Raw genomic sequence first — 27748 nt, 5'->3', positions numbered from 1 at the left:
GATAATACTGTGGTTTTCTGTATCCAACAGTATGCCTTACATACCCAAGGCAATTATGTTTTCTTCCTCTACTCAAACAGAGCATCTGTTGCTAACACAACAGTGAAGTCCAAGTTATTTCCACAGACAAAAAAGCAGCTGGCCAAGCTAATCCATTTGCTGACCAAGCTTCTGTAAGACTGTCCAGTAATTTAACCTCTATTGTCAGACTGCATGAGTCAGAACTTCCAATCCTCTTTCAATCAGGATTTAACAACTCTTCTTTTACACCACCATTTGAAATAATCTATTACAGAAATAAAAACAGAAAACATACTTTAAAACTTAAGGACAGAGATAAAAAAATAACTAGACCAGGTTAGAAAAGCAGTGACATAAATTAGCAACAAAAGCAGAAAGTTATTTTTTAAAGTTGGGATTATGAAATTAATAACAATAGCTAACAGAGAGTACTCATGTGTGCTAGGCACCAAATGATTTTTAAAAATTAATACGATCCTCACAATATCACTTGGAGATGAGTACAATTACCTCTATTTTATAGACGAGGAAACGAAGACACACAGCACATTATCCATGCTCATTCAGCTCATAAACAGCAGGACAGGAGACCTGGCTCCAAAGTCATCCTCCTCTTACTATTGTAAGTCCAAATCTCAATGCCTTATAAAAGTGTATATATATCCAAGCCATCTTCACCCTTTGCCACTTGCAGTACCTTACCATCTTCCTCACACTGACTAAGGTACTGTCCCTGCTACTACTTTCACCATAACATTCTGTAATAGGAAAGAAAAATCATGCCAGTGGTGTATTACTTACTGTCTTATTTAAAGAGAAATAAGTATCCTGTTTAGTTCATTATTAGCTGAAGTACAGGGTAGGGCAAAAGTAGGTTTACAGTTGTAAATATGCGAAACTGACTTCATTCTTTTATTATTTATCATTGTATTACTTTCCATTCAAACAACTCTAAACTTACTTTTGCCCCATCCTGTATATGACTGATTCTGCAGTAATTCATGATAACAATGCAATTGTTAACACCAGATACTCATTTTAAGCTATACAACAAAATAAAAGATCTTTTAGTTCAAAATATTATTTAGTACCACCAGTGACATTTTTGTTTAGCGATAAGTTGGTTATCCAAGTCATCACAAATGAGCTATTTCAGCACCAGTAAGAAAGAGCAACTAATTCTTTGCTCCCTCTGGGGAAACTGCACATAGTATGTGTTGGTGCTCATATACATCATTTGGAAGGAAACCAAGTAAGTTCAAGTCTTTGAACTTACGACCAGGGCTAATGATATGGTCTTGCAGGAGACACACCTTCTTGAGTCCTCATGAAAGTGAGGGATAATGCATGCCCTGGCAAAAATAAGATTACCCATATTAAAATACTTTTTAAAATTATATTTTATAGCACACAGAGTACTTTAGTTCTTATTTTTATAAACTTTAAGAACACTGTGTTTTCATAACAAATTCTTTTACCTGATTTTTACAACAACCCTACAAAACAGTCATACTTTCACTGCATAGATGAGAAAATAGATTAATCGGACTTAAGTGATTTGCTCCACATCACAGAGTCAGTAAATAGCAGCATGGAACCCAAGTCTCTGGCCTCCAAGTCTTTGCCCTTCCATTTGCCCTGAGCTAATAATATCCATTCAGATATCATGTGACTTTTATCTAAAAAAGTTAAATAAGCTGGGAAATGTTTTACAAATTTAGGCAGAAATGTTTTAAAAGTGTACATATTCAAAACTCACAAAATGCAGTTTTTAAAAGGTCCAATAGTCACATAAGTAAAAGCTGAGTTCTTACCCAACTGAGTTTCAAGATACAATGAAATCATGTGCACTTGTGTTAAACACTAGAACAGTCAGCTCCTCAAGGCGGTGAATCCAAGCAAATTATAGGAAATATTGTCCTAATAAGTCTTTCCAGTGCTTTCTATCTAATAACAGAAAAGAATAGCCTCTTGGATATGCCCTTGTTTTTCCCTGCTACATTATTAATAACACTGTGTTTCCTTACCGTATATATTTCAATTACTATCATCTAACAAAGAGAAGAGGGTGGTTAATTTCTATGTAGGGATTACGGCTGAATATTAATAACTCACTTCTAATTGTACTGAAAACATTGGCTATGCTCGCTGAAAATTTTTTTTAATTGAAACGGCTAGGTCTCTATATCGTTTCGTTAATACGTTCGTAAAGTGTAAACCATGCCACAATGACCACTAAGGGGACTAGGATCAGGGACACCGAACTGGACAGAGGGTGCGACCGCTGCCTTAACAACTCTTAAGTTTTCTCCCTCACTTCAACCAACACTAAATACTTAGACCTGGCGAAGACGCAGCTCCGAGGGGGTGGGGCGGCGCTAAGGAGATCTGGCTGTCCATCTAAACACGCAGGCATTGTGCCAAGAGTCCTAAGACGAGGCAGGGTCGAGGCAAGAGCATCAGCTCCGGCGTCAGCAGGTAGACCCCCTGTGCCTCGGCTTCCCCACCTGCTGAGGTAGGGCGAACCCTCACGAGCACGCTGGGAGACCGCAAGAATCCGAGGGGGCCTACGGCGCTGCAGAAAATCATTTCATAGGGACGGCTCGGTCTTTACCTTGAGGAGCCGGGGCGCAGGACCAGATGTAAGGCAGAGGCCAGCCCGGGTCACCGGGCGCGGTCCCCGCAGCCCGGCGTGCACCACTGCCCTCCCTCTGGGGAGGAGAGGAAGGCCGGACGGCCTCGCCCCCGCCGCCGCAGTCCGGCCAGGCCCCGATACCCAAGTGCGCCCACCGCCCACTGCAGGGGGCGCCCCGCCCACCTCCCGCCCGGCCGCGGCGGGCCGCCGCCCCCTCCTCGCTTACTTTCTGGGAGTCCATGGCTAGGGGTTAAGCCCTCTCGGCCCTAAAACGCGTAGGAGAACCGTGCGAGGAGGCAGAAGGAGGTGGGGCACGCCAAGACCGCTTCACCGTGCGGACGCGGCGGCCTCAGTCCCAGCGCTCAGCGGTGCCTCCCGGCCCCACCCGGTCCGCGCCCAGCCCGCGCGCGCGCCGTCGTCGCCGGCGGTTGCCAGGGTGAAAGGGCGGCTCGCAGAAGGGAGGGGGCGAGAAGCGCCCCGAGCATGCGCGCTGCCGCCGGGCCGGTGCGAGTGTGGGGTACCCGGTGCCCGGAGGCAGCGGCAGCAAGGAAGGGATGTACGCCCCCTGTCCCGCGGGTCCTTTGAGAGAGCTTCTCCTCCTTACCCCCATTCTATTGACTCAGCGCGCACGCTCGCTGCAGGCCTCGGAATGGACCACTGGGCACCCAGCCGCCGGCCGGTGCGCAGGACGCGGGAAGGAAAGCTCTGGCCCAGGACTTACAGAGGCCCCCTTTCCATCCTGCAGCTATCGCACCTCCTCACACTGGCGCTGGAGGACCAGCCAAGCCAGCTGAGGCCGGGCTCATGGGGACGTGGGGGAAATATGGGAAAGGTCTGTAGGGACGAGGCTGAAATGTAGGTAGACCTTTCCCAGAGAGCCTGCCTGGGCACCTTGCTATCTGTGATTTTGAGCAGGTTTCACCTTAGGTAAAATAAGAGAAATAATGCTGCTTTGCAGAACACCGTGAGGGTTAGATAACATATTTGAAGGGCCCAGTACAGTTAACGCCCAGTAACTTATAGTTATTGGCGGAGAGCAATAAATAACCTTCTCAGCTCGGACCGAGGCCACAATGCAGACTGTATAAAGCTTGGGAAGGCAGGCTTGAAAATGTTCTTCCCCAAGGCCTCATCCTGCATTTTGGTGACTCTGACAGGCTCAGACAAGTTCAACGGGCAGTCAGTTAAGACGAATGATCAAAAGGGAAATATATATTGAGTACCTATTAGGTACCAGTTCTAGGAACTGCGAATTCATCAGTGAGGAGACCCTGCTCTCTCTTGTAGAACTTACAATCTACTATGCGAGGTTGACCGCTGCTGCCCCCCGCCCCCGGCATTTGCCATTTAAATAGATAACGTCAGGTAGTTTGAGGTGCTAATACAAAAAAATTACATGGGGTAAGACAGACTCGAAATTGTGAGGGCTCCATTTTCCATGGGAAAGTCAGGGAAGACCTCTCAGGAGTGACCTAAGTGAACTGAGAAAATGAACCAAAATCTGGAGAAGAGCATTCTAGACAGAAGGAACAGCAAATGCAAAGGCCCTAAGTGGGCATGAGCTTTATGTTTAAGAAACAGCATTCAGGCCCTGGCTGGCGTAGCTCAGTGGATTGAGTGCGGGCTGCAAACCAAAGCATTACAGGTTCGATTCCCAGTCAGGGCACATGCCTGGGTTGCAGGCCATGATCCCCAGCAACAGGACATTGATGTTTCTCTCTCTCTCTTTCTCCCTCCCTTCCCTCTCTAAAAATAAATAAATAAAATCTTAACCAAAAAATCTTAAAAAAACAAATAAACAGCATTCATCCTACAAAACTGTAATTGTCTCTGTACGTGGGTGTCCCTGACTATACTGCTGTTTCCTTGACAGGGGAGATTTCTTTTACTCACATCTGTCTCCCCAGTACAGGGTCTAACATCTAATATGCACTCTATCCTTTTTTAACTGAACAGACATGTGCAGGAAATGGAATAAAGGGAACAAAAGGGGAAACGAACTTGACTCAGGCTAGGTGTAGCGCTTGAAGGTCAGGGTCCAGGAAGGGCCTACGAACACCATTTTGTTCCTGTAGCTGGAAGGAATGATGGAATGAAGTATTGCAGAGAGATATTCCTTCTTTTGGTACCTAGAGAAAGGAGGCTCCTATCCAAGCCGTCCCAACTCCAGGAGTAGTGAGAACAGCCAGGCACCCAGCCACTAGCCCACTGCTGCAGCCAAGAGGCCACTCTCTGCACTGTGAAAACTCTGCAGCTGAGTCAGTTTCCTATGAAGGATAAATGCAGCCTGAGGACTGAAGAACATCAGAGGTCAAACCACTCACCTGGGCGTTCTCCAGCTTTGGCCCTGCCTGCCACTCTCTGACCACCACTAAGGGGAAGAAACAGCATTCAGTGCCGTTTTCGGTTCCCTTGCTGCAGGAGCTTCATCTCACTACTGTCAGAGGGCAACTCCTTGGCACTTTACGACTGATGGGCATAAAGAGGCAGAAGGAGGCTTTGGAGACAGTGAGTCGCAGCTGAAATGTGATCACCAGATTCTGTCACAAGCTCAATCCCAGGAGCTCACTCCTGGCTGCTGGTGTCCTTCCTCCCCTGTTCTGTTCCTGCTGCCCAACCAGCAGCCTGCAGCCTTTAATAAGAGCTCTACCCTATTTGACTTCTGCCCTTGCCAGATCTCTGTCTCTGTAGCCAGTCTGGTTCCCCTGCCCAGCTCACCCTGGCCTCCTGCTTCCCCTCATTTCCATCCAGGAATAGCTCATCTCTTCTGGCTGTGACTTTCCTTCCCCAGCCCACATAGGCACTCAGTCATGTAGCCTACACCCCCAACGCACTCTCGCTGCTTCTGGCTTATGGGCAAGTCCTTTGCCTTTTCTATAGTTACCTTCTCACAGCCAAGTCAGTTTAGAAAAGTTGGTAAGTAGCTTTACTGATACACTAAAGCCATTCTCAAATGTAATCCTAGAACCAGCTGCATCAGCACCAGCTGGTAACTTGTTACAAGTGCATTCTCAGGCTTCATCCCCAGACCAACTAAACCAGAAACTGGGGGAGTGGAGTCCTGTAATTCTGTCTTAACAAGTCCTCCAGTTTAAGAGCAACTGAACTAAGAGCACGTTATTTAAATTTTTCAAAAAGGAACCATGAGGCATAAACGCAGATGACATTTCACCTCTTAGGTTTCTGATTCTGACATAAATTAGGAAGGCTGCAGATTTGGCACGGCAGATGTAAAGAGTCTGGTGAAACCATCTCATTCAGAACCAGGTTTCCCGTCTTCTCTCGCCAAACATTGCCTGGAGCCACGAGTTCTCTTGTAAATTCTGAGATTCCCCCATTTCTTGAGAGAGAAAGTTCCTTCCCTTCTGGAGTCAGCAGCCTGAATCTCAATCTTGACACTGCTGCTTACCAGCTGTGCAGACTTCAGTGAGTCATTTCACCTTGCTAAGCCTCAATTTCCCGTCTGTAACATAGGGATCATAAAGCAATTCCCCCGTAGGTTTGTTGTGAGGATTAAAGGAGATCATGTATGCAAAACGTCTGGTTTAGCACTCATTTAACAAATAGTAACTGTTACTGTTATTACTCCCGTGCACATAATTTCCTTCTGTGCCACTTGTCCGTGGCTTTCTCCCTTTCTGTCTCCAGGGTCTTAGAAGTCTTATTCTCACCTTTAACTCCTCATCTGCACTGTTTTACTTGCCTTTACTGAAGCACAATCACTACCCTGATGCTGCTCTTTGTCAAAGTCCAAAATCTTCACCCGCTGCTCCCTGTTAATATCTGGCCTGAGTCAGCATACACTCCCTAGCCTGGGAAAACCCTGAGCTGCTCTAAGCCTCCGTTTTTTCAGCTGTGAAACAAGCATCATAACAGAACCACCTACAAGGGATGTTGAGTGGATTAAATGAGACAATCCGTGTTACATGTTTAGCACAGTATGGGGGCATGTAATGAGCATTCAAAAATATATAGCTACTTTCTCTTCCCAACCATAGAAACCTAACCTTTTTCCCCTCCTGCTCCCTTCTGACTAAAAACAAACTCACTGAAAAGCCCTGAAACTCCTTGGAACTCAGAGCACTAATTTCTGATGCTACAAATTCATTATAGGCATTTAAATTCTCCTATTAGGGAAAGGACAGTTCTGCTCTGATCTGAGCTGGCGCTCTGGTCTAGCTCCATACTGGAAGAACTCTAACCAAAGTAGGAAGTAGTCAGTCAGTGCACACAAACCTGGCAAAGGGTCTGGAAACCATATGAGGAGACTCAATTCAAGTACCTATAAGGATAGCCTGGAGAGGGATAACTCAGGGAGACATGATCTTTCAATTCAAATTTTTCCAGGACTTTTGTGTGGAAGAGAGCTGGCCTGTTCTCTAGCATCCCACAGGTAGAATTAGACCCACTTAAGGAAAGCTACAGGAGTATAGATTTTCCCTCAGCAAAAGTCCCACTTTCTAACAGCCATACAGAACTGGACTTTGTTTGATAGTGAGGCCCCCATCAGTGGAGGTATTCAAGCAGAGGCTGGGCATTTGCTTGGCAGAGCTGTACCAGGGGAATCAGGCCATGGAAGGTAGCTGGCAATGATAACCTTTAACATCTTTCTGAAGCCTGAGCTTCTATCATTCTGCGAACTAGAGACCAATAACTATTCATTCCCTTTCTTACTTAGCCTTGCAACTGCACTCACCTCTGGAATGCACTCTGAATTTCTGCTCCCCAACCCCACTTGCATATGATTCATTGCAGGAGGCCCTATTCCTTCCTGGGAGGGTACATGAGAGGGGCAGTTAACTAAAAACTGTAGTCATCGTGATGTTACTATGTCACAATACTTCTCTGTGTATGAGGGTCTGTTTTATGCTAGGCACTGGAGACTGAGAGGAGTGAGGTTTGGATTTTCCATCACATCCTGCCTTGGCTCTGGAAATGCCTCTTGGTCAGAGAACAACCAAGGACGAAGCAAATTTATCTGTCTGTTGAGCTCCTCCTTGTGAAAGGATGCTGGCCTCCAGCCCCTCTCCAGCACAGAGGTACAGACTCAGTGTTCCCAGTGAGAACTCAGCAGCCTGCCCCCTCTGCATATCCTCTGAAAAGGGTATGGGCCTGCCTGAGACGGGGTGATTGATACTGGGGAGATACAGGGCCTTAGCGAATTGACTGCGCTTCTGTTTTATTGGCTGAGCACCCATCCTCTGGTCCCAGTCTGTCTGAATTCAAATACTAAGTCTACCACTTACCAGTCATGTTGCATTAACCTCTCTGCACCTCAATTTTCTTAGTTGTAAAATGAAAGTCTTAACGGTACCCACTCGAAAGGGTTGTCATGAAGATAAATGACAATGTAAAGTGCTTAGAATAATGCCTGAGATATAGAAAGTACATAATGTGTCAGTTATGTAATGTTGTTTTCTAAAGTAAATAAATCATCTCTTGCATGCAGCACCAGGAAGCAATGGTGGCTGTGCACCCTGTGGTACTGCCGTGACTGCTGTAAGGTTCAGACGGTACCATGTCCACACTTCACAGGGGAGCAAGACTTTTGCAATCCACCTCTTATTCTGAAGGTCAGTCTGCACTTTTCTCTAGAGGGAAAGTGGTGAAGGGACTTTTGCAGAAAGGGTAAGACTTCAGACAAGCAGATGAGAAGGGAAGATGGGACCCTGGGCAAAGGTGGGAAACGCTGAGAACAACTCCCAGAAAGGGAGACAAAGCAAATTGAACGAGCAATCTTTGATGCCCAGATACCAGGGAGGTATTCAGAAAACTTTGAAACATATAAAAGATGGAATAGTCGGCAGCCGTGAAAAATTATCTTTATGAAAAATACATAGTCATGTGGGAGAAAGCTTACAGTATTACAATTTTAAAATAAAACCTTAGAATTTTGTTTTCTAAACACAAATGGATAATGTCTATGGTAAGAAAGTAAGTAATACATTTATAAATTTTTCTCTTGTTTATAACTTTTACCTTAGCTGATGTGGCATCATCTATGGAAGTTTGGCCTGGTTTCCTACTGTCCCATACATCAAATGCATCACCTACAGATATTACACCTTTACTTTTCTGCATATATAAAAATGAATCAAAGACAAGTACACTGGCTTTGAAACATACATTCAAACTTGGCATGACTTTCTTATGATTGAAAACAAGAAAAGGGGAAGTGGGAGTGGAGAGAGAGAGTCGTAGGGGTCAGAGTGTTATGGTCTCTCAACTCCAGGCTGGGTTTGGGATTTGAGCATGTGGTGACCAGAAAGCCATTTACAAGTGTATGAGCAAAGAGTTATTTTAGGAAACTTGACTTGGCAGGAGGAAAAGGAAGAATGAGTGGGATGAGCTTTCCGTGAGGAGTTGCCTGGGGACCCAAAGGCTCAGACCTGTCCCTTCTGCTCCCTGTCCCTTCACCTTCCCTAGTTAGATTCCCTACAGCCCCCACCCCATCTCCCACGCCTCCTCCACCACCACCACCATTAATGATTATATTAGCATCATAAACCTTTAAGTAGTTTTTCTTTTTTGAAAACAATTGTATTTATTTTTAGAGAGAAGGGACGGGGAGGGAGGAAGAGAGGGAGAGAAACGTCACTGTGACAGAGACACATTGTCTGTTGCCTCTTGCACACACTCCAACTGGAGACTGAACCCACAACCCAGGCATGTGCCCTTCCGGGAATCGAACTGGTGATGCTTCACTTTACAGAATGATGCCCAGCCAACTGAGGCACACCAGTCAGGGCATCTTCAAGTAATTTTTCAGTCAATAGACAAAAATAATAACTTGGCCTTAATGAAAACAGTTGGCTTCCTTCCTAAGTCATCTAAAGCAGAGGTCAGCAAACTTTTTCTGGAAAGGCCCATATAGCCAACAGTGTAGGTTTTGCAGGCCCTGTGGTCTCTGTCATAACTACGCGACTCTGCCGTTGTGGAGAAAAAGCTGCTGTAGACAGCACACAAGGGACTGGGTCTGGCTGTGTTCCCATACAACTTTATTTACAGAAACAGGTTTGGGGCTGGATTTGACTCACAAATCCATGGCTAATCAACCTCGATCTAAAAGAACATTATGTTATTTTTGTTAAAAAATAATTCTGTGATTCTCTGTTGCCTTTAAAGCCACCTCGATCCTCCTGAGACACTTCCCGTATTCTGCCCTCCCCACCTCCATTTATGACAGGAAGACCGGTGATAATATGACGGGTTAATTATCAATTATCTCTGGGGCAGTGGTGGGCAAAGCAGCATGTTAAAGTGAAGGGGCTTTGAATTTAGACCTGGATTTGAGCCCTGACTCTGCCAACTGTGCGATCTTAGGCAGAGCACACAACCTCTCTGAGCCTCCTTTTGCTTGGGGGCAAAATGGCGAGAAGAGGTGCAACTTAACAGAATTTTTGTAAAGATTAAATGTTTACAAAGCATTCAGCCTAATCATTGGCATGGAACAGGCACTCAATAAATAGTTATTAACCCACACTGGCTCTATAAATAGCACTCGAATAAGACAGACACAGACTGAACGAAGAGAACTCCAGCCCGCGGGCCAGCATGATCACTTTAATAGACCCAAGGCTGACTAAGAAGGCAACACTAAATGTGGACACGCTGCTGCCAGACAGGTTTGTGTCAAATGCTTCTGGTTAATTATTTATTAGGCAGCCCCACTGTACCAAATCCACTTGGCTGTTTGTGGTTTGGAAACATGGTTACAGGCTCCCATTGCTTCCACTGTAGTAATAGGATCCTGCTCTCCATCCACGGACTCTCGGCAGCTGGTGAGTGGGAGAGCCTCATACAGTGTAAACAACCTCCTCGGAGTTCATTCTTCCGGGCTCAGGGGACCAGTCACCTTTTCTTCATCTGAAAAATAAGCACATCGAGAAAATGAATGCTTGTCTCCTGGGGGGACACGACACAATGAGACGCAATCGATAACAAAAAATACCATGGGATCCTCTTCAGAGAAGACACTGTGAAATGTGAGAAGGCTGAACGCACACACAGACACACACACACATTAACACAGGAGAAAGATACCTGAGAGCCTAGGTTCAAATCCTGATTTTACTTCCTGATCAGCTGCTTATTTGTGGGCAAGTTATTTAAGTTCTGTGCCCACCTTTCATCATGTATAAAATCAAGGTAACCACGGTATGTTCCTTAAAGGTTATTGTGAGGATTAAACACATTAGTACATACAAAGTGCTTAGAACAGAACCTGACACATAGTTACAAATGCTAGATCAGTGTTTGCCATTATTGGTGTCAGTATTATTCTTTGACAAAGATGCTATTTAGAATACCTGAACAACTGAATCACACAAACACATAATGAATGAAACTCAGACTAATCTGAAATATCCAATTCTGTGGTCCTCTCAAAGACCCAAACCTACAATTAAAATGACACTTTGGATTTTTCACTCCTGTGACTCAGTAGGCAGTGGGACAGGTCACACCAGAGTCATGAGTGCTTCCATAGGTCAGTCCAACTCAAGAAGCGGTGACAGAATAAGTGTACCGAGGTTTATAAAGGGTTATCCTCACTATTAGGAAATGCATGATGGAGTTGTTAGTACTAAAGGACCATGCTGTATGCAAATTATTCTCAAATAGTTAAAAAATATTAATGTTCTGCATTTTGCCGTGTATAATGCACACTTTTTTGTCCATCCCAAGTATGATGGGAATTAGTACTAAAACATGAGTGTTCACAATACATGGCAAAACATGGTACATGCATTCATATATAGTCATGTATGTGTCATATATTCACACAGTCACATATATATTCACACACAGAAACAGCGAAAGAAATAAAAGTTTAACAATAGGCATAACAAGGGCCTATGGTATTCTGTGCTGTATTCTTATTCTTGAAGCTTTTTTGTAAATTTGACGTCATTTCAAAATAAGAAGTTTTTAAAAACTCATAAGGATGAGTTAAAAATAAGAAAGAAGCATTTTCCTCACGTTTGACTATCAAACAAACATGGGGTCGCTGCAGGACCAGCACAGTGACAAGATGCAGTCCTGACAAAACACCAGGGTAGCGTGGACTTGGAGCAGGGGGACCTGCAGGAGTTTATGACTCAACTGCCCAGTGGAGTCAGGCTAAGGTTGGGTGACGCACCCATCTCCACAGTAGGCTTGGCTTGTCCCCAGGGACCTAAAAGATGTTGTAAGTGGCACTAGAATAACATTGCTTGCAACCCTTGTCTTAAGTTTCATTTTAGGGCTTTAGAATGGAGACTTTTGTTTCACATGTCCATCATTGCCTCTTTGCTGATCCCCCTGCCTCAACTTTCCCCCAACTGCAATCTATTTTGCAAACTGCTTGTAGAAGAAATCCCTAAATTGTTGCTCTCAGTACATCAGTTTCTCAAGAAATTATATGAAAGCTTCCTATTTTCCACAACAGCTTATCTAAACCTTCCTGTCTAATCCATTTCAAGTTTTGTGATTTTACATATTTTAACTGGCAGTTCCAATTTTCATGGTTTTTTCCCTGTCACTGAAAATAGCAGAACCAATGATCAGGCTGATGGGGATTGAGGCCTAGTTACAGTCCTGTAGCCTGGACACTGGGCTCATGCCAAAGTTACGCCTTATCTGAGATTGAGATAAAAGTTCTTTCCTCCACTTTTTAAAAATCTACATAAGCTTGCAAATTTTAGAATAGTTTTCAGTTTACAGAAAAACTGCAAAAATAACACAGAGAGGTCCCATACACCCCACACCTAGCTTTCTTTATTGCTAACCCCTTTCATCACCACAGTACATCATCACAACTACGGAACCCACACTGGTCCACGGCGATTCACTAAACTCCGCACTTCCTTCAAATTTCATTAATTTTCCCTAGTGTCCTCTTCTCTTCAGGCTTCTTTCTATCCAGGAGACCAGAGTACATTTAGCTTTCTTCCCATTTTTAAGTTTTAACACATATGTTATTTTAAAAGCCAAAAGTAAATAAAGTGTGTAGTTTCCATTCTGCCATTCTGTCCCCCCAAATAGAAAGAAGAAGCAATCTGCATGACAAAAGCCTTCCCTGTTCTCTCACCGACCTGGGCGCCCTCAACCCCCAAGAAAAAAGATGTCCAGGCCAAAAATAATCCCTTCTTCCCTTTTGTTACAGCTCCCTTGCCTCACTCTTCTTCCTGTGAAGACCTTCCATTTCATACAACTCCTTGGAGAATGCTTCTAGTTGCTAGGTGGGATGCTGCCCAATTCAAGGCCAATTAGCTGTCCAATGTGCTTAACTGAACTTCGTTCTTTTCACACCCTCTTCAGAGATCACCCCTTCACCTGTCTGCTGGGGACACGAAGGGGCTGTTACCTGGCCTCTCAGAACAAATGGTGATGTCTGGAGAACTTTATTTTTTAATATACCTTTAAAAGTTTTAATTATGCCTTACATATAATAAAGTGCACAAATCTTAAGCTAATGCATTTCAGGCTAATGACTGAATTTTCATTAGCTCAAGAATGGCTAATGAATTTTTACACATGTATTTATCTATGTAACACCATCCAGACTGATCTGTAGAATATTTCCAGCACCCAAGTCTCCCTCATGACCCCTTCCCATACAAAGCACTCCCTAATATAACCACTATTCTGATCTTTTACCATAGATTAGTGTTGCCTGTTTTTAAATTTGATTTAAGTGGAATCACAGCGTGAGTACTCATTTGTGTCTAGCTTTTTGCTCAACATTTTATCTGTGAGATTTATTCACATTTCAAGTTAGCTGTAGTTCATTCTTTTCTGGTGCTGTGCACTATGCCATCACACGAGTATACCACAATTTATGAATTCATTCAACTCTCATAGACATTTGAGCAGTTTCGTTTTTGGTCCTTAGAAACATTCCATGAACACTATTGAACATGTCTTTTGCTGCACATATGCATTTATTTCTTTTGGGTACATACCCAGGAGTGGACTTGCTGGATCTAAGGACATAGATTTATTTTTAACTTTAACAGTACAGCCAAACAAGTTTCTGGTGTGCTCGTACTGATTTATTTTCCCACGAGCAGTGTATGAGCTTCAGTTGCTCCACAACCTAGACAACAGCTTGGATTTTAGCCATGCTGGCGAGTGGGCAGCAGAGCCTTATTATGGTTTTAATTTGCATGCCCCTGATAACTGACGATGTTAAACATAATGTTATATGCTCATTGCGCATTTGACCAGCCTCTTTTGTGAAATGCCTACTCAAGTATTTTACCCATTTAGGTTGTCAGTCTTATTGATTGCAGAAGTTCTTTATAAATTTTGGATGGGTCCTTTATCAAGTGTGTTTTGCAAATACTATTTTTCCTGTCTGTGGCTTGTCTTTTCTCTCTTTTAGTGGTGTCTTTTGATGAGTTGAAGTTCTTGACTTTGATTATGTCAAACGGAAAGCTCAATTTTAAACAACTTGAAAAGGAAGAATTCTTTTTAAAAGTCTGGACCATTTTTCTGAGTTTGCTGTAATGCCCTGGGATAGAACTTGAGCTGAGCAGAAAACTGTCTTTGTCCCAGGATCCAGGGTTCTGATTATGGCTCCACTGTCATCAAGATCAAACATTGCCAGACACAAACTATACACACCATGCCACTGTAGGATCTCTGGGGCCAGCTAGGAGGAAGAGAGGGGTCCATCCTTGGTTGTTCTGGTAAGATACCACAGAGCTTTGGTCCCTAAAGCTTCCAGGCCCAGAAAATCATTTTCTCTACCCATTTCTTCACACATTGCTTGTTAATAATCTGAAATCATTTTGGATAAGTTTTATGCCATCCTGCCGATGCCCCCGCCCCCCAACAAAGTGAAACAGAAAGGCAAGCATTCTGTTATGCAAGGATGATAAAGTTCCATTACCTTTAACAGGGAGTGGCCTGAATAGAGATCGTTGGCCTACTAGCTAATTATTGAATTATTGGTAAAAAGAAGGGCTACAAATCCACTGTTCACAAACTAGAGCCACCGACTAGAGTCAAACTAGGGCATTCGACTGTTTGTGACTTATAAAAAGATAATTTTTATATAATCAACTTAATGTTTTTGGTAACTTTGCAAATAGATTATGTCAGAAGTATGCCAGAAATAAAAGTCTTCAAATCAAAGCTGCTTTATTGTGTACAGTATGGAGTAGGGGCTCAGTAAGTATTTACCAGATTGATGTAACGGGGCTAAGATGTGTGTACGGGGTTATGTCTACCTGGAATTTACTAGGCTGCAAATCTTTAAGCCACACTATATGGACTGGAGTTTGGGCCTTATTTATCAATTTGTGTTTAAGGAGACTCTTGGAACTGATCAGATTTCCACCCACTTTTCAGATGCATTTCCTTCTTTTTGATACTCGTGTCTCAGAGGTGAATATCAATCTCCCGCCCATGCCAGGTAACAGGTAAAAAGTATATGTCAGTGTTCAATTATGTTCCAGGTACTTGTCAGAGAACAAAATGTACTCATTTCTTTCCTGTATTTACCAAAAGCTCAACTATGACATGTAGCCCAATGGAATAGATTTGCAAATCCAGAAATAAACCCCTACATCCATAGCCCACTGATTTTGGCCTTAACAAGAGTGCTAAGACCACTGAGTGGGGAAAGAATAGTCTTTCAACACAGGGTGAAGGGAAGACTGGGTATCTACAATGCAAAAGAAGAAAGTTGAGCACCTACCTCATACCATGTACCAAAGTAATTAAAGACAGAGCAAAGACCTAACTTTCTGAGATAAAACTTCTCTCAGAAGAAAAAAATAGGGCCAAATCTTTATGAACTTGGATTAAGCAATGGTGTCTTAGATATATGACAACAAAAGAACAAGCTACCCTCTGTAAGATAGATAATGGAACTTCATGAAAATTAAAAACTTTAATACTTCAAAGGACACTATAAGAAAGTGAAAAGAAACCCCACAGACTGGTAGAAAATATACTTCTTTCTCTGAAGAAGATATACATTGGGGTGCATAGGTTCTTTGGAATTGGCTATGGCTGGGGGGAGCAAGTGGTGGGGGGACAATGGAGACAACTGCACTTGAACAACAATAAAAGCATTTAAAAAAAGAAGATATACAAATGGCCAATACAGATATGGTACTTAAAATCATTAGTCATTAGGGAAATGCAAAACAAAACCAAAAATGAGATACCACTTCACACCCACTAGAAGGGCTATAATCAGAAAGATGGAAAATAACATGTGTTGGTGAGGATGCTGAGAAATGGGAACTCTCATATGTAACTGTTGGGCATGGAAACAGGTGCATGTGTAAAACAGTTTGGCAGTTCTTTGAGAAGTTAAACATAGTTACCAACCATACGACCTAACAATTCCAATCCCAGGTATACACACAAGATAATTGAGAACAGAGGTCCACACCATAATTCTTACACAAATGTTCACAGCAGTATTATTCATAACTAAAAGGCACAAACAACCTAATTACCATTAGCCAATGAATGGATAAACAACATGTGGCATATTAAACAGCAGAATATAATTAGGCCACAAAAAGGAGTAAAGTACTGCCATATGTTACAACGTGGTTGAAACTTGAAAACATTTTATGCTGAGTGAAACAAGCCAGACAAAAAAAATCCTACCTGTTATATGATTCTATTTATATGAAATATACAGGATAGACAAACTGATAGAGAAATAAAGATTAGTGGTTGCCAGGAGCTGAGTGAGGGGACTAGGCATTGACTACTGGAAAGCATACTGGGATTCTTCTGGGGAATGATGAAATGATTTGGCGTTAGACAGTAGCCACAGTTGCACAATTTGTGAATGTGCTAAAACCTATGAATGGTACATTTTTAATAAAAGGGTAAATTTTATGATATGTGATATATATCTCAATTTAAAAAGAGAAAGAAAATAACTATAAAAAACATTAGTAAGAAACGATTTAGCCTCACATAATAAGAACTGTAATTAAGGCACACACTAAGAGACATGAAATGAAATTGAAATAAAATTGAGATAGCACTAAAATTCTGCATGGGAAGAATGATTTTTAAAAATTATTTCTTCCAAATTAATTTATAACTATTAGATATAGTATTCTCATTAAAATTGAAGAGACCTTTTTGGCAAATAGTAAACAGTTAATGGGTGATTTTATACAGCAAAGGATAGTAAGTGCTATATACAAAAATAAAGGACATTCATTAAGACAGAGAATGTGGTGGTGGATTTACCATTTCACATAAGTAGCTCAAAAAAGGCCTCACTGATTAGGTACCCCCAGCCTGAAGCAGCTAAGGGCATGGGACAAGTAGAAGCGAGTAGGAAGACCCTGAGACGTGCCTGGTTACACAGAGAACAGCCAGGGCCAGTAGGTCTGCGGCAGAAGCCTGGTGAATGAAGGGAGAGTAGGAGGAAATGATTTGAGAGCAGTATTAGGTGGATCAATGGGGTGAGTCATGCAGGTATGTTGAATTTTATTCTGAGTAAGATGGCAAGCTGTTGGAGAGTTTGGAGCAAAGGGATAATGAGATATGACTTCGATTTTTCAAGGAGCACTCTGACTTCTGTGCTGAGAATAATATGTGTGTGGAGGGTAGACAAAGCTGGAACCAGGAAGACAACTTAAGAACCTATTTCTATTTCTCAAACCAGAAATAAAGGGTGAGAAGTAATTGGATTATGAATCTCTGGAAATAGAGAGTCCAAGTGTCAATGGAATGAATGGATGTGGGTGTGAGAGAAGAGTCAAGGATCATTCCACGGTTTTCCTTCTCAGCAAATCGGTCAGTATTGCCATTTACTGAGAAGGGAGTTCGATTTGGGAATGTTAAGTTTGACATGGTTATTTGATGAATGGTAGGCCACTGGAAAGGCCTAAAGTAAATAAAAATTTCATGTGAAAGAGGAAAATGGGCAAGTGTTGCTAAGTAAAATTTCAAAATGAAGATTAACATAGCGAATTTGCTCTTACAGATATGAAAATGCCATCCAAAGGTATAATAAATAAAACTGGCTCGAGGAAACAAACAGATTGGTTAAACAAGAGATATACCTTAAAAGGGTTCCTAAAAGGCCTGTGTATTTGCAGATTTCAGCAATGATGCTTTTACTATCTGCAGTGAAATATGGGATGATGATCAATCTCTAAATAACTTTGTGGAGGTATGCATGTTTTTAGTAAACATCTTCACTGTTTTTCCTTCAGTACACATAATTACTGTCAAAAAATTAACATAATGCAGAAAACCCCTGCCCTCAGACCCCTCTAACCTTTGAGATCATCTGGTTTTCTATCCTTTCAGACCTTCCTTCCAAGGCACAATACGAGCCGTGTGCCCAGTGGATGTGGAAGTCCATCACTTAGCTGTGAGCGAGCCACGCTAATGCCCACTGTGGAGATGTGAAGGAGTTTTGTTTTATTTTTCATATCCCCAGCACCTCATTAAAGCTTTCAACACTGTTCGAGAACATCAGGGTTTATTAAAGTATAAAAAACTTTATCCATATTGCAATCATAATCATAGTAGCTAATATATACTGTATTGAGTGTTTCCCTGGTGGTACACCACATGCTAGGTGCACTACCTGCACCGTTTGCCATCCCTCTTTTACAGATGAGGAAACTGGATTTCTGTGGACTAAGTAACTTGCTCAGGACCAAAAAAAAATAGCAGAGCCAGGATCTGAACCCAGGTGTGGCTGATCACAAAATCCAGATTCTTAGCTACTGTCCCTCTTGGAATACTTGCAATAAGGGTTTACTGCATAGGATAAAACATCTTCACAAATTAATGAGGGAGGAAACAAATTACTTAATAAATTGGTAAACATTTGTTAAATATTCAATAGGGCCCCCACTACTATGCATTATGTAACAAAATTATTTCCAGTTGTTAATAAATATGAAAAAGGAAAGAGATAAAACCATTAAAATAGGGCACAAATTATACCTTAATTTTAAAAAGAAAAAATGGAAAAAAAACAGAATAAAATGTAGGTATTTTATTGATTTAGGGGGTTAAGGAAAGACTTTTGAACAAAAAAAGGGAAAATAACACAAAATAGATAATTTATCTATCATAAAAATTTAATTCATTTACAGATAAAATATCACTAACCCAATGAAAAGGTATGCAAAAGTATTTGACATAATGTGATTGAAAAATTTTAATATCCCTAATGTATAAAAATCTTTTATCCAACAGTAAAAAAGCAGTGATATCCTAATAGCAAAATTGGCAAGGAACATGAATGGAAAATTTAGAGAAGAGGAAATACAAAGTGTTGATAAATTAATGCAAAATATTTAATTTACTAAAAAACCAATGCAAATGCAAAAGGACTGTCATCTTCTGCCTTTAGGGCTATCAACGCTGAATGACAGGGATGTCCTGAGTGTCTGCCAGGCACGGGAAATGGGGAGGTTCACAGACTTTAGTACAAATGGAAGCTGGTAGAACGTTTCTAGAGATCAATGTGTCAATGCGTATCAGTCTTCACAGCTTTACTTTTTGTTCCGGTAACACCATTTCCAGAAGTCTGTCTTAAAGAAATAATCAGCAGTGTGACAGATATCTCTGTATAATAATAAAAACTTATAAATAATCTAAAATTTTAATTAGCATAAAGGAATATAAATCCCCTATTTAAATATCTTATTTTTTAAGAATATTCAATGATATGAAACATGCCTACTATATATATTATGTATATAATGTTATATAATGTTAATTGACAAGGACAAGAATTCAAAGTTTCTGGAATGTATGTATTTTTTTATCAACTCTGAAAATGGGCATGTATGTGGATACATATAATAAATATAGATATATAAATATATAAATCTAGCAGAAAATACATAAAAATCATAAATTAGTTATTTTAGTTACAGAGATACAGCATAGTTTTTTTCTCTGGAAAACTTTGCTACATATTTTAAAATGGGAATTTGTTAGATTAATAATTGAGTTAAAATTATAATTTAAAAAAGAGGCTTTTTTGCTAAAACCATTTTTTAAGTTAACTGAATTTTTTCCATCGTCATTTATACCCCTCAACTCTCTCCCCCTCCACCCCTTTCCCCTGTAATCACCACACTTCTTGTTCACGTTCATGAGTTCTTTCTTTATTTTTTCTTAAAAAGAGCCTTTTAGAAATTCATTTTTTTGGTCTCATAAATCATGTAAGTTCTAGGATAGTATCCTTAATAATGGACAGAGATATAGACAAAGATTTCTATACAAAGATGATCATTTTAGCATTATTAATAATGCTTTAATTTTGAGAGGAAATTGCTATATTCAAAGACATATAGCAAATATATTTTATTCAGAAAGACTGAATAAAATATAGTACATTCAAGTGAAGAAATATTATAAAATCTATTAGTTCTGTTTCCAAGGAATTTTTAATAACATGGGGGGAAATTCTCATACATTATAATAAGAGAAAAAAGAAGATAGAAATTATTTAACAGGTATCTTATTTACTATAACCTTTTCTTTTTAATATGACCTGAATTAGATAGTAGATAGCTGAACACACACACACACACACATTCTCTTTTATTTCTGTATAGTCATTTTGTTTATTTGCTTATTAGTTTTTATTTATCCATTTAACAATTTCTTTACAGAGACTGGGCTTGAATTCAGACTCTGGAAAAAAATAACTGAGTTTAGGCAAATGAACAATCTTCCCTTAGCCTCCCTTTTCTCATTTGTAAAATGGGAAGAATAACATCTACTCTGCAACAGTAAATGAGATAATGTATATAAAGACCCAGCACAATGACCTACCCACAGAATATTTTTAAGAAATAACAATATTATTTGACTATTATTTCTTAAAATGGAAAAGATCCAGGAAGCAAAGAGTATAGTAGGGAACTAAAAATGTGTGGAATTATTTAACTTACACCTAAAACATAAAATGTTTTATATTTCTGAGACTTAAAAGGAATGCAAATATCACTGTAAATCAAAGATCAAAGCATAACTAAGACTGAAATATAATTAAGCAAAAATAACATTAGGAATAATGAAATACACTCCTGCAAATTTTCTAATGCTTCTTAATAACTATGATATTGCCACCTTCTGGAATAAATGATGCATTACATATACCAGGAAATTTGAGATTTTATTTTGAATTTATGTAGACAAGCTAAATTACACAAATACTGTTACCAAAAAAATATTAACATTTAACAAGGTGAGACCATAAATAAATTGTTCGAGCACATACTTAAATATAGTATAAAAAGTTTTAATGTAGAAAGTAATATGATAGAAAGTTTGGCAAATGTACAAAAAGTCACCATAATTCTATCACTGCAAAGCAATATCATTATTCTAAAACTATTTTATTATTTTATCCCATTTCCTTTTCATTTCAAAGTTAATATTATATAATTAGCATTTCCCATGCAGTGGTGCTCTTCACAATGATTTTTAACAGGTGCCTAACATGTTACCAAGGGGATGTGCCAAACCCCATAATGCAGGACATCCAGACTTCCGCCCAGTAGACTGTCAGGTCTCTGTGACAGTTTTTGTACAGGTAGATATGAGTGCATTTACCGTATTTTGCTCTGTGTGATGCACACCCATGTTTCTGACCCAAACTTTCAGGGAAAAAAATCTTTCATTTCAATTTTTTAATTTGATTATTTATTTATTTATTTATTTATTTATATTTAGATACTTGTTTCTTGTTATTATAAAGGAATTTTAGCATTTAGTTTGGAACATATTATGGTACAAGAAATTTTATGTAACAAATACCTAATTATAAATCACAAGAACAAATACCAGGTATTTCAGGTACTCCCCATGTATAATGCACATCCTTATTTTTCCCTCAAAAATTTGGGCAAAAAGTATGCATGTGGTATTTAGCTATAAAAATTAAAATGTGTTCTTGTTACAAAGATAATACAAGGTTACTATTTTAAAAGAAAAGCAAATTGAGGAAATAAACTACACTCATAATTTCCCAACCCAGATAACCACTGTAGTAACACTGCAGATTTTCTGTTTTGCAGGTGCTTTTATTTTTTAAAGATTTTATTTATTTATTTTTAGAGCTGGGGAAGGGACAGAGAAAGAGAGGGAGAGAAACATCAATGTGTGGTTGCCTCTCGCACACCCACCACTGGGGACCTGGCTTTCAACCCAGGCATGAGCCCTGACAGGGAATTGAACCAGTGACACTTTGGTTCGCAGGCTGGTGCTCAATCCACTGAGCCACACCAGCTAGGGACACTTAACAGATTTTTAAAACTCACATATATATGGGTAATATATATGTAGTATGTATTCACATTTTTTAAGAAGGAACATACCAAGGCACATCATAATTACATTAGCCAAGGTAAAAATGAAGGAGAGAATCCTAGAAGTAGCAAGAGATAAGGGGACAGTAACCTACAAAGGAGTTCCCATCAGACTGTCAGCTGATTTCTCAAAAGAGACCTTACAGGCAAGAAGGGGCTGGAAAGAAGTATTCCAAGTCAGGAAAGGCAAGGACCTACATCCAAGATTGCTCTACCCAGCAAAGCTTTCATTTAGAATGGAAGGACAGATAAAGTGCTTCCCAGATAAGGTCAAGTTAAAGGAGTTCATTATCACCAAGCCCTTATTATATGAAATGTTAGAGGGACTTATCTAAGAAAAAGAAGATAAAAAAACATGTATAGTAAAATGACAGCAAACTCACAATTAGTAACAACCACACCTAAAACAAAACCAAAAGAAACTAAGCAAACAACTAGAACAGGAACAGAACCACAGAAATGGAGATCACATGGAGGGTTAGCAACAGGAGAGTGGGAGGAAGAGAGAGGGGGAAAAGGTATAGAGAATAAGTAGCATAGATGGTAGGTAAAAAATAGAAAGGGGGAGGGCAAGAATAGTACGGGAAATGTAGAAGCTAAAGAACTTATAAGTATGACACATGGACATGAACTAAAGGGGGGGAATGTGGGTGGGAGAGGGTGTGCAGGGTGGAGGGGAGTGAAGGGGGAAATGGGACAACCATAATAGCATAATCAATAAAATATATTAAAAAATAAATGGAAATGGTCACTAAAATGTGGAGTTATATTACTATATGACCTTTCTTTTTTAAAATACATTATATTGTGCAATTTTTCTATGCCATTAATACCCATAGAGAACTTGACTAAGTGGTATCCCGTTATACAGATATATTAACTGCACACACATACTATGAAGTACTACGTCCTAGTATGCACTTCATTAAACATAGTGCCAACAGTTTGGTGGGGCATTTAACAAATAGAAAAGCATACATACAGAAGACTGATTTGTAAAGAAATGCCATAAAGGAAAAGAACAGGATACCAGGTCAGAAAGTAATAATGATACACAAGTCAGTTACGGAAGGTCCGTCTTGGGGAACAGAGAAAGTTTGGACTCAGAGGATAAAGAATTGGCATGTAAACACCGAAGAATATTCTAGGAAGGAGCAGCATATATGAAGGACCTGAGGTGGGAAAATTCTTAGCAAGCACTAGAAATGGAAAGAGGGCCAGCGAGCTCACATGTGGCAAGGCTGAGACAGATGAAGCTGGCAGGCTTCTATGCCATGGCAAGTAGTGTGGACTGTATTTTCAGCCTGCGGCAGGAACATGATCTGATTTATATTTTAGGAAGTTCCCGCTGTCTGCTTTGTGGAGGAGAACGGACTGGGAGTTTAGGGTATAACACTGGAGACCAGTCAGGGGAGTACAGCAATAACCCAAACGAGAGATGATGGGGCAGGGGGAGTAGTGTAGAGGTAATGAGTTGCATGTGAGATGTGGCGCAGTGGGGGAGTTGGTTTGTTCAGACAGTCGGCAGTAATCAGTGCGTCCAGGGTGGCTGCTACCCTTTATGGGTCTGAAGCAAGAGGGCACCTGGAAGAAAACCCTGCTTTCTTCCTCTTCCCATCTTTTGCCCCAGCCCACAGGGTGAGTTGCAGTTCTCTCTCACACTCACCGGTGGACACCTGAGCCCACTCGTCCAAGCTCCATCCACACCACCTGCCACAGCCAGGATCCACCCTCAGGAGGGAGTGTCTGGAGAAGAGACTTGTGCAGGCCTGCTTTGAGAAGGGAGTGCTCGGGTCCTGGGCTTCTCCACTGCGGTCTTGGAGGGAGGAGGTGGGCTTTGGGTGGGCACAGATTCTTAGGCCTGTAGACTCCGTGCCCTTTGGGATGGGTCCAAAGGGAGGAGGGCGGGAGGGAGGACCCTGATGCTCAGGTTATCAAGGTGGTACTGACTACATCTAGTCAAAATGAACTTTGAAAAATCTCTGAAATCATCCATGAAGTATAGTACTGTATGTATGTTTTACGTGTGCAATCCCATACCATTATTTTCTAAGTCCTCCTTATCCCCGTTCTCTATAGCTTTCAGTTAAATTAATTTCACCTCCCTGATGATGGTGGCGTCATCAACAGCCACTTACCTGGTTACTTAACTAATGTATTTCCTCTGTGTCCATGGTGAGTAAACCCTTGGAAATACTCATTTCTTCTGTATACACTGGCTTTTAGGCTTGATGCCATCTACTGCTTGCTTAAGTTAATACATCTATAAAGTGACTCCCTGTACATTTTGGAAAATGGTACGACTTGAAATGACAGGTTGAAAGAGATGGAGGGACATTTTTAAAGGATTATGTTTGCAGCTTGAGCAACTGGTTTAACAGTGGTACAATTTATGACCAGGAAAGACCAGGGGAAGAAATGGGTATTGAGGTACTGTAATTCATTGACCTTATTCCTTGTTGTGGGACATTTATGTTGATTGCAATACTTTATAATTAGAACAACATGCTGAGTTACAGCAAAAATCTTTTCATACATCCTTTCTAAATACAGAATTGCTGGTTTAACAGATGTGCACATTCTTTAGATTTTTAATACACATTGCCAAATAACTTTTAAAAGAGCTAACTGTTTCCTGACATTAGGGTACATTTTGCATACTGAATTTCTAAGTCTCCTTCCCTCTTTTTCTTTTCTTCCCTCCCTCTCACTTTTCCTTTGTCCATTTAGCAACTAAATGTTTGTCAAGCACCTACTATGTCCTACACAGGGCCTGAGATCAATCTAGCTCTGTTTCTTGTTGGGGGCTGGGAGATGACTAGGGAGGAGGGAGAGCTGTGGAAGACTCCAGAGTTTTGAAGTGGCTGGCTCAGATAGCCTACCTACACACCTTTTCTCTCTATGAAGCCAAATGCGTTAAAATTCTTTCTTCATTTAGGTTGGTGATGCCTGAGAATCACCTGGCAGGTGATTCTGGCAGAAGAAAATATTGCCTTTGTGCAGGCCACAAACAGGACACTGAGACCAGGCTTTGCCCCAAGGAACTGTAATTTGAGGGTCTGATTTTACAAGTTCTTAAAATATGATGCCAATTTTACCCCCTTGAACAGTGGCCACATTACCTCTCCAGGTCACCAGGCAGGTGCACCCCTAGCCAGGGGTCTGTCTCATGGCAGCTGATAGGGAAAGACGGAGCAGGAGACCCCAGGTCAGGGCAGGTGCTCCCCAGCGTAAGGCCCCTCGGTGCACACTAGGGTCAGCCCCCACCCTGTTGATTGAGGGTAGATGTCATACTACTTAGCTTGAGCACCCAAGTTGCTAGATTTGACTCTGACCTTGAGTTAAACCAGGCACTGGTGGGCTTCCTTATTGTTGTAACTCAGTTAAGGAGTCCAACCCAACAAGATCTTTTTTCCCCTCTCAGTTGGCACTCAGAGAAAGACTTTAGCATGTATAATGCCACATATTGCCAACTGTTGGAAGACTTAGGCCCTACACATGGCTGAAAATAGTGACAATGCACCTGTGCGCCAAAGGACATAGAAGGAGATTCCCAGAGTACTGTGAACCTAGTGCAAGACTTCTTTACGAGTATGGTTGCTCTGTTCTCTGACCATTGGCTGCTATACAAGCCACTGAAATCCACAGCTCTGTTAATAACTGTGGTTCTGGCACTTACATAACTTGCTAGAGGCCCTCTGCCTTCTAAGTTCCTTAAGTCTCTGAGTCATTGTGCTCTCACCTTTGAAATTCTACATCTCATGACTGTTAAAAGGATTTTAACAATCTTTAAAAGGATTGAAAGAGATGAATCCATAAAGCCCATAGTTCAGTAGCTTTCGCTTAGTAAGAATTCCATAAATGGAGCAATGTACACCATTCTCACACATCTGATTCATAAAATATCAATGCATTTTATTCATCAGACCACCTATTTGAAAACCAGAGGAAGTATTTCCAGGCATTGTTTTGTAATGAAAAATAAAAGTAAAATGATTTCTAAAAGGCTTAACATCTAGCTTCTAAAATTACATGATGTGGCCCTGGCTGGCATAGCTTAGTGGATTGAGTGCCAGCCTGTGAACCAAGGGTCCCTAGTTTGATTCCCAGTCAGGGCATGTGCCTAGGTTTCAGGCTGGGTCCTCAGTGGGGGGGGGGGGGTGGGGGCATGCAAGAGGCAACCACACTAAAGTTTTTCTCCCTTTCCTCCTTCTCTTCCCCTCTCTCCAAAAATAAATAAATAAAATCTTTAAAAAAATAAAAATACATGATGTGGTTAAACTTTTGGAACTTTAGATATGTGTTGGTTTATTCAACATTTGCTGAACACTTTAATTTTATTTACCAAAGTTATGCTGTATGTCTGTGTCTTTCTGAATGGGCTCTTGCAGTTCTTTGCTCAGTAGGATATTGAAGCAACGTGACAGTTGATCAATCTAGGCCATCCTAGTCAAATAAGCATCGCTGACTCTCATCAGCTCAACCTCCCAGCACTTTGCAGACTGACTGACTTTGGAAGAAAAGAGAGAGATGGGCAAAAAGTGAAGGTTTTCCCAATGAAAGGAAAGCATCTTTCTAACTCCCCCTCATGTCTTCAGCAAAAATTATGTTGCAATAACTTTAATATTTGATTCTCAATAGGAAGCCAACATTTCCTAAATAATAAATGTTAGATGACCACGATTGTTATTTAATCAAGTGCTTTAACTTCCTCCTCGGAACCTCACAAGAAGCAAATAAGGCATTTAGTCTCTCCTCTCTCTTCCTGCCAGAACATTGGGGTGCTGCAGGCAGTGGGGTGCATTCCATCCACATCAGGAGATCCTGGATGGGCAGGGCTCTGGAGATGGTGGCACGTGTCCTGAGTAACGGCAGACAAAGGAGGCCTCTGATTTGAGGTCTGAAGGCCTGTCAAACAGCTCAGGCACCAGCTGTTCCTGGAGACAGAGCGGAGAGCCCTGTGGAAGGTGCTCTGCTCTCTGACCACCAGCGCAGACAGCATGGAAACACAGTGTCTTGTAAGAGTACTTCCGAGCTGGCCTGAAGGTAGGAATTACTAAATTAATTTCTCTTAGCAATGAACAGTGGTCCGCACCTGCAACTTAGGAGATCCAGGGCAAACAAGAAGCTTCCTGCAGTGTAGGATGTTCAAACCATCTAAACCCCAGACTGGAACATTGTCTGTCCAAAGGCTTTTTCCCTGTATGTGTGTATTTCCTGAAAAATACTCCCTTTGCAAAATTACAAAGAAGGTACAATTTCTTTCCTACTCTTTGAGCATATTAAATACTAAAATAACAATTATTTTGAACACCCTTTAAAACTGGAAGTACGAATAAAGCAGGGTAATGTTTCGGCATCATTTGCTATCTCCCCATGTCCGTCACCAGCTTTGTCTCGCAGCCTGTCGTAGGCCGGCATTTGCATCAGTGCTACTCAGAAGCACTGACGCTGTGCCAACTAGCCTGCTCCCCGTCACACGTCTCTGCGCCAACATGAGGGTTCTTCAGCTTTTTCTTTTGTGGCTTTTCAGTCTTGTGTCAGTCACTTGGCTCTCTTCTGACGGTCATGTTCACTGCCAAACTTTGTGCTGTCACAACTTGCCAACCCCTTGGCATTTTCAGGATATTAAGAGTAGGTGAGCGCAGCGTTATGGGACATGTGCGACAGGGACTGTCCCACTGCACACATTCTGTTGTCCCTTTCAGCCAAAGATTAACTTGAACCAAGTCTTTGAGAGTAATGCCCTTTAGACTGCTGACTGTTGAGCAAG

At 41.2% G+C, this 27748-nt stretch overlaps 2 protein-coding genes across 6 annotated transcripts in view; both read right to left on the bottom strand.

Annotated features, from left to right (window-relative positions):
* FSD1L (fibronectin type III and SPRY domain containing 1 like) overlaps positions 1-3036 on the bottom strand; it is a 58697-nt gene extending 55661 nt beyond the window's left edge. For all 5 annotated transcript variants that reach the window (XM_045840717.1, XM_045840718.1, XM_045840719.1 and 2 more), the window contains exon 1: positions 2883-3036. In XM_045840717.1, the coding sequence (XP_045696673.1) occupies positions 2883-2897 (15 nt within the window). In that variant the 5' untranslated portion in view covers positions 2898-3036. The remainder of the gene's footprint in view (positions 1-2882) is intronic.
* A 7147-nt stretch (positions 3037-10183) lies between these two features.
* Positions 10184-27748, bottom strand: part of SLC44A1 (solute carrier family 44 member 1) — a 171216-nt gene continuing 153651 nt past the window's right edge. Inside the window, exon 16 of the mRNA XM_045840088.1 lies at positions 10184-10522. Coding sequence (XP_045696044.1) covers positions 10508-10522 — 15 coding nt within the window. The 3' untranslated portion in view covers positions 10184-10507. The remainder of the gene's footprint in view (positions 10523-27748) is intronic.

Source organism: Phyllostomus hastatus, unplaced genomic scaffold (assembly GCF_019186645.2).
Source record: "Phyllostomus hastatus isolate PE091 unplaced genomic scaffold, TTU_PhHast_1.1 phas_contig_34, whole genome shotgun sequence".
NCBI lineage: Eukaryota > Metazoa > Chordata > Mammalia > Chiroptera > Phyllostomidae > Phyllostomus > Phyllostomus hastatus.
The sequence above is the reverse complement of the archived record's forward strand: the minus strand, read 5'-3'. Positions and strand labels throughout refer to the sequence as shown.